Source organism: Trichomycterus rosablanca, chromosome 11 (genome assembly GCF_030014385.1).
Source record: "Trichomycterus rosablanca isolate fTriRos1 chromosome 11, fTriRos1.hap1, whole genome shotgun sequence".
NCBI lineage: Eukaryota > Metazoa > Chordata > Actinopteri > Siluriformes > Trichomycteridae > Trichomycterus > Trichomycterus rosablanca.
Window position 1 is genome coordinate 2,464,496 of NC_085998.1, and position 7,500 is coordinate 2,471,995.

The 7,500-nt window shown below is 46.6% G+C and overlaps 1 protein-coding gene across 3 annotated transcripts in view; it reads left to right on the plus strand.

The window, feature by feature from the left end:
* Positions 1 to 7,500, plus strand: part of dmxl2 (Dmx-like 2) — a 109,235-nt gene that overhangs the window by 28,249 nt on the left and 73,486 nt on the right. For all 3 annotated transcript variants that reach the window (XM_063004751.1, XM_063004753.1, XM_063004752.1), the window contains exons 8-12: positions 655 to 829; positions 926 to 1,100; positions 3,694 to 3,903; positions 5,179 to 5,438; positions 5,529 to 6,171. In XM_063004751.1, the coding sequence (XP_062860821.1) occupies positions 655 to 829; positions 926 to 1,100; positions 3,694 to 3,903; positions 5,179 to 5,438; positions 5,529 to 6,171 (1,463 nt within the window). The remainder of the gene's footprint in view (positions 1 to 654; positions 830 to 925; positions 1,101 to 3,693; positions 3,904 to 5,178; positions 5,439 to 5,528; positions 6,172 to 7,500) is intronic.

Genomic DNA, 7,500 nt, shown 5'->3' on the forward strand with positions numbered 1-7,500 from the left:
AACAGCGCCCCGTGGGCAGCGTCCTGTGACCACTGATGAAGGTCTAGAAGATGACCGACTCAAACAGCAGCAATAGATGAGCGATCGTCTCTGACTTTACATCTACAAGGTGGACCGACTAGGTAGGAGCGTCTGATAGAGTGGACGGTGAGTGGACACGGTGTTTAAAAACTCCAGCAGCGCCGCTGTGTCTGATCCACTCATACCAGCACAACACGCACTAACACACCACCACCATGTCAGTGTCACTGCAGTGCTGAGAATCATCCACCACCTAAATAATACCTGCTCTGTGGGGGTCCTGACCATTGAAGCATGTAGAGAAACAGATGGACTACAGTCAGTAATTGTAGAACTACAAAGTGCTTCTATATGGTAAGTGGAGCTGATAAAATGGACAGTGAGTGTAGAAACAAGGAGGTGGTTTTAATGTTATGGCTGACTGGTGTTGGTGCAAGTAGTTTGGGAAGGACTAGAATTGACAGGGTGAAAATGAGGCAAATGATCCTCTGTGGCGCCCCCTAATGAGAGATAACGATAGAGCCACATCAGTACCAGTTGTGTGCATGCCCGTGCTGAGCGTGCGTCTGTATTTAACTCTGTGTGTGTGTGTGTGTGTGTGTGTGTGTGTGTGTGTGTGTGTGTGCACGGCAGGGGTTCGGTGTGTAACGTGTTACTGACGTCCTGTGTGGACGGAATCTGTCGTCTGTGGAGCGAGACTCTGCTCCCCGAGGACAGTTTACTGGGGGGTCAGATCACAGAGAACAACAGCTCCACGGCGGCCTTGCAGTTCAGCGGCCAGAAGGATAAAATCCAGCACGCTCTGGAGGTACCAACCAGCACGTGTGCATTTTTTGGGGTGGTCTTAATGTTTTGGCTGATGATATGAACAATTATAATAAACGTCATGTGTGTGTGTGTGCAGTCGATCCACCACCTGAAGCAGCTCAGACGGGGTCGGAGAAGATCCTCGGCGCTGGTCGCTCACACCGAGGTGATGCCCAGTCAGCTCAACTCACACGAGAGCCACCGACACATCACCCACCACGCCAGCGCTCTGTGTCACTTCCACATTTCAGCTAGCATCAACCCTAATACAGGTACACACACACACACACACACACACACACACACACACACACGTTTATGGAATTCAGCAGACTTACAGTTGTGACTGTTACAATGTAAGAAACTGGTTGTAGCCTAGTGGTTAAGGTACTGGACTACTAATAGAAAGGTCGCTGGTTCAAGCTCCACCACTGCCAGGTTGCCACTGTTGGGCCCTTTAGCGAGGCCCTTAATTCTTGATTGCTTAGACGGTGTACTGTCACAGTTCTGTAAGTCGCTTTGGATAAAAGCATCCGCTCAATGCTGAAAATGTAAATGTAAGGAACTGTGGGGCCCAGCAGTGGTGACTTGGAGGTCTTTGGGTCTCATTTTTCAGCCACACCCTTCACCTATGTGCCCAAACCGAGCTCTGACCCCAAACCCTATGAAAGACTTCGGGGTGAATTGGTGCATACATACAACTTCAGTGCCTGATCTCATGAATGCTCGTTTATCTAAAGTCAGTTACCAGTCAGTTGTACCCAGTGTTCTGTTCTATGCTGTGGTCTGCTGGGGCAATAGCATCACAACCAGCACTTCAAAGAGACTCAATAAATGAATCAAGAAGGCTGGTGCGGTCATTGGAGTGCCATCAGACTCTACAACGAGTCTCTTTACGGTCGAGGCAGCCATACTTCAAGCAATTATACACTGACGTTGCTTTATGTTACATAATCCAGTGTTCGGCTACATGTACCCTGCGGTGGCGGCCCGCCGCTGCTTAATTATTGCCGCCACTCCATCAGAATTTATATAATGACATGAAACCGCAATTACAAAAGCAGAGGGCTTTTATTTTGGAGTGAGGAATACAGGAAGTGGAATAATGACGCCTAACCGCGCTGCTTCTATCTCTACACACCTGACAAGCGAGCGAGAGAGGGTGAAATAGAGGAGAGGAAAGAAAGAAAGCTAGATTAAACTAGCTAACGTTAAGTTAGAAGGTTTTACAGGTGAAAACATTTAGAATGTTATTTTGGGTTTGGCACATACTGCCTAATGGATGGAGCCTGTTTAGATTCTAAGCTTTAAAACAGTGCCGTCAGGGCTAATGTGTTCATTTTTAACACGGATTAATCATATGTCCAAGTTTGACCCCGACATTTATTTAGTAAATTAAGAGATTTTAATTCAGAAATCATCAAAACTGCACTGAGATGATTATAATAAAGAAAAAAGATTCATCTATCCAGTTTGTCATATATACTACACTACACGTGTATTTGTTTATTCCTCCCCATACAAAGAATTACTCGTATTTTAACTTGTAATTTATCACAGAATATTGTTGCAATTAATAAAAGTATTGAAAATGAATGTAATTTGTGTTGTGTTGATTGTGTTGTTCTTACATTGATTCTTTTATTTTAAATGTAAAGATCCATTTATTTATGCTTTTTAATTAATTTTGCACTGCACCGGATGGGGGCCGTGGGTGTGTGGGGGGTTGAGGGTGCCTGCCACTGCTGCTAAAAAAAATTCTAGAGGAATAATATTACTATTGTTGTTATTATTATTATTATAATTATTAACATTGCTATTATAACTATATATGGAGTTAATGTGTAAATAATATATATGAGGGATTGTCTAAAAGTTTCCTCACTTTTATATTGTGGTTATAAAGCGGTGAGGGTTTAGTAGGGAGGAGTAATCGGTCGTGTCTGAGAGACGCTTACAGTCCAGGTTTTAGTTGTGTCTGATTTCCACCTTTTTGGACGCTGAAAGAGGCTTTAAGGGGAAGAAGATTTTCATGTGATGATGATGTGAAAGCAGCGGCGCATCAGTAGCTACGAGCTCAACCGAAAACATTTTTTGCTGACGGCATTAAAAAGTCGGTACGATGCTGGAAAAATGCATCAGAAGGCGACGATGTAGAAAAGTGATGCAGTTTATTTCTGAAATTCTTACTAGATAGAGTTTAAAAAGTGCGGAAACTTTTTGAAAATCCCTCGTATATACATAAATATATATTATATATATATATATATATATACAGTATTTATATTAATACTTATTATACGTTATACATTTTATCACATGGTTGTGCAATATGTGTGAGTTCTGTGTTTCTGCTGCTGCAATGAAACGATTTCCCTCGGGATTAATAAAGTTCTGTCTGTCTATCTATCTGTCTGTCTGACCACAGACACAGTCCAACATCCTATGAAAAGGCTTCCTTAATGAGTGGTGGCTGTTATAGCTGTAAGGGAGGGAGCGATATTAATGTCAGTGGTTTTGGAATAGACAATAAGGGCAGTTGTAGCGTAGTGGTTAATGTACTGGACTAGTAATCAGAAGGTCGCTGGTTCAAGCCTCACCACTGCCAGGTTGCCACTGTTGGGCCCTTGAGTGAGGCCCTTAACTCTCAATTGCTCAGACAGTATACTGTCACAGTACTGTAAGTCGCTTTGGATAAAAGCATCTGCTAAATGTTGAAAATGTAAATGTAAACAATAAGCTCATGGTCAGATGTCCACAAACATTAGCAAACTGGGAATTTGTATAAAAATCTAACCAGTGCATTCTCTCTCTCTCTCTCTCTCTCTCTCTCTCTCTCTCTCTCTCTCTCTCTCTCTCTGCTAGATATCCCAGCAGCACTGGCCGGTGCCGGACTCTTCTCCCCCGGCGAGAGCAGCGGCGGTTTCGTGGTCCACTGGCTGAACAATAAAGATCTGAGCTTCACCTCCTCCATGGACGTGTTCATGCAGCAGCTGAGGAAGTTCTCCGAGCAGAACCTGGAACAAGCCGCCGCCGACGAGCTCAAACCGGACGGGACCGCCAAGTTCGACTTCGGTACTCACGCGCTCCGTTAACACAGGCCACAAATCAGGGTCACTTTTTTCAGAGCCATAAATGGAGCCACGTTTTGTTTATGACTTTTACCGCGACCCAGGCGACAAAAAACGTACAACACAAACGACGCGTAAACGTAATTACTACAAATGGTGGCAATCTGGTCCCACTGTGCTTTACAATGTGTAACCGAAAGCCTCCACAAGGGGGCGTTTGTGTACAAGTTCCTTTTGTGTTCATGTGCCTGTTAACACGCCAGCTAACGTCTCCCTCCGTGTACCGAAAACGCTTAAACCGCCCCTGACGCCCCAATTTACAAATATAATACTCGTATAATTACACCTTTATACAGATTACACATCGGTGAGAATTTATGTACATTCGAAAAGAACTCGGTTGGTTGCTCTATCGGTTGGTATTTGTCTATTTTGTGAGGAGTCGTGCCGCACTGAATGCTGGGATTGATCTTCAGCGCTGAGGAGGCGTCGGGCGCTCCGTCGTCATTCGGTCAGATCATCACTCAGAATTAAGGCGCCTCAGTAGGAGCATTTTAAGGGAGCTAAGGGTTTAGACACGCCCTCTTCTCGGGAGTGTAGGATGATGGGAAATTCGTCTGCGTAGAGAGAGCGCTGGGTTTTCGGACAGACCCGATGTCATGCTCGTATCGTCCACTACTAGTGCAGGTGCCTCAACCAGCCAGCAGAGGTCGTAGTTCCACCTGTCAACCTTTTCTCTTATCAGACACGGTCACTTGTGTCAGGTCGATGGACTTGAAAAGTGTGACGTGATGTAAAGTTCACGTGAAATCTGATCTGACCGGTCAGACCAAGTTGCAAGTGTAGAAATCCTTTAGGTAGAAATACTTTAAACTGCAGTGTTGCTGCTGCAGCTGCAGAAATCTACTAATCACCCACAGTGACCAGGCGAAAATGTGACTAGAAAATGAATTAAAAATAAAGATGGTCCTGTTCTGAGCCTTTATTTAATGTTTTATAGACGCATCCTACAACTGCATGTATTTGATACGTCTCTAAAAGCTTAGCACAGCTGGATTTAGGCGGTTTATCCCATTTTTCATGGCAGATCCTCTCAAGTGGATGTGAACTGCACACATTTTCAATACGGTTTAAGTCTGGGATTTAAAGACATTCAGAGACTTGCTCCTATACCACTGCAGTGTTGTTTTGGCTGCATGCTTCGGGTCATTGTAACGTTAAAAGGCAAACTGTCGTCGTGTGTAAAATGTTAATCGTGTGCGTTGGTGTGGAAACGCAGATCTGGACGAGATGTCCGATAAAGCGTCGGAGCACGAGGAGGGCGAGCAGGAGGGCAGCACGAAGGCCTCGTCCCCCGGCTCCAGCAGCAGCCTCCCGCCTCCCTCGGTCCTCCTGGAGAGGAAGCTGGAGGCGCTCACTCTGGAGTGGAACAGGAGTCCCGACATGCTGTTCACCATCCACCCCACCGACGGCTCCTTCCTGGTGTGGCACATCAAATACCTGGACGAGTTCATTCCCGGGATCTTCCGCCAGGTTCAGGTATTCTAGTCCTGTGCTCTGTGATGGAGGAGATTGCTTTGGTGGGAACTGGTAACGACTAAGCTGACGTTGGTTGTGGTCTGGTCCCAGGTGGCGTTCTCATCGCGGATTCCCGTGGCGTTCCCCACAGGCGACGCTAACTCCCTGAGCAAGAACATCATGATGTACGCCTGCACCCTGTCCGAGCGGGACGGCCCGGCCGGCGTGGAGCAGGACAGGAAGTGCGCCTCCCTGGGCACCGTGATCGGCCCGGCCGTCATGATGGTGTCCAAGCACGTGGACGGATCTCTGAACCAGTGGGCCGTGACCTTCGCCGAGAAGTCGGCGTTCTCCAGCGTCCTCACCGTCTCGCACAAGTTCCGTTACTGCGGTCACCGCTTCCACCTGAACGACCTGGCGTGCCACACCGTCCTGCCCCTCCTCCTCACCTCGTCTCACCACAACGCCGTCTTAACCCCGCCGCCCGGGCAGGACGAGCGCCGGGCCGGGCCGTCCCGCCCCCCGCGGCCGAGCCGAGGCGCCGCCGCCGAGCAGAGGGGCGGCAACGCGGCCACCCGGACCTTCCACGATCCCAACGCCATCTACAGCGAGCTGATCCTGTGGCGCGTCGACCACATCGGGCCGCTGTCCTGCACCGGGGGCGTGTCCGAAATCGCTCGCATCAACTCCCTGCACACCGCCGCGTTCTCCAACGTGGCCTGGCTGCCCACGCTCATCCCCAGCTCCGTCCTCGGTGAGTGAGAGGAGAGGAGGAGATCCACGTACCTCAAATAATAAATACATTCATAAAAACTAATGAACGTTTCAGTGAAGTTTGGGTCATAGCAGGTTTGGTTTAGGTGTGTGTGAGAGTGTGTGTGTTTTTTTTAGTGTGTGTGTGTGTGTGTGTGTGTGTGTGAGTGTCTTAGAGTGGGTGTTTAAGAGTAGGTGTGTGTTTGTGTTAGTGTGAGCAAGTGTGTTTAGTGAGTGTGTTTTAGCGTGTGTGTGTGTTTTAGTGTGATTGTGTGTGTGTTAGTGTGAGCGAGTGTGTGTGTGTTTTAGCGTGTGTGTGTGTTTTAGTGTGATTGTGTGTGTGTGTTTAGTGAAAGTGTGTGTGTAAGTGTTAGTGTTTTAGTGTGTGTGTGGGTGTAGTGTGTTGGTGTGTTTTAGTGTGAGTGTGTGTGTGTTTTAGTTAGTGAGTGTGTGTTTTAGCGTGTTTAGTGAAAGTGTGTGTTTTAGTGTGAGTGAGTGTTTAGTGTGTGTGTGTTAGTGTGTTTAGTGAGTGTGTGTTTTAGTGTGAGCGAGTGTTAGTGTGTGTGTGAGTGTGTTTCAGTGAGTGTGTGTGTTAGTGTGTTTAGTGAAAGTGTGTGTTTTAGTGTGAGTGAGTGTTTAGTGTGTGTGTGTTAGTGTGTTTAGTGAGTGTGTGTGTTAGTGTGTTTAGTGAGTGTGTGTTTTAGTGTGAGCGAGTGTTAGTGTGTGTGTGAGTGTGTTTCAGTGAGTGTGTGTGTTAGTGTGTTTAGTGAGTGTGTGTTTTAGTGTGAGCGAGTGTTAGTGTGTGTGTGAGTGTGTTTCAGTGAGTGTGTGTGTTAGTGTGTTTAGTGAGTGTGTGTTTTAGTGTGAGCGAGTGTTTAGTGTGTGTGTGTGTGAGTGTGTTTCAGTGAGTGTGTGTTTTAGTGTGAGCGAGTGTTAGTGTGTGTGTGAGTGTGTTTCAGTGAAAGTGTGTGTGTAAGTGTTAGTGTTTTAGTGTGTGTGTGGGTGTAGTGTGTTGGTGTGTTTTAGTGTGAGTGTGTGTGTGTTTTAGTTAGTGAGTGTGTGTTTTAGCGTGTTTAGTGAAAGTGTGTGTTTTAGTGTGAGTGAGTGTTTAGTGTGTGTGTGTTAGTGTGTTTAGTGAGTGTGTGTTTTAGTGTGAGCGAGTGTTAGTGTGTGTGTGAGTGTGTTTCAGTGAGTGTGTGTGTTAGTGTGTTTAGTGAAAGTGTGTTTTAGTGTGAGCGAGTGTTTAGTGTGTGTGTGTGTGAGTGTGTTTAGTGAGTGTGTGTTAGTGTGTTTAGTGAGTGTGTGTTTTAGTGTGAGTGAGTGTTTAGTG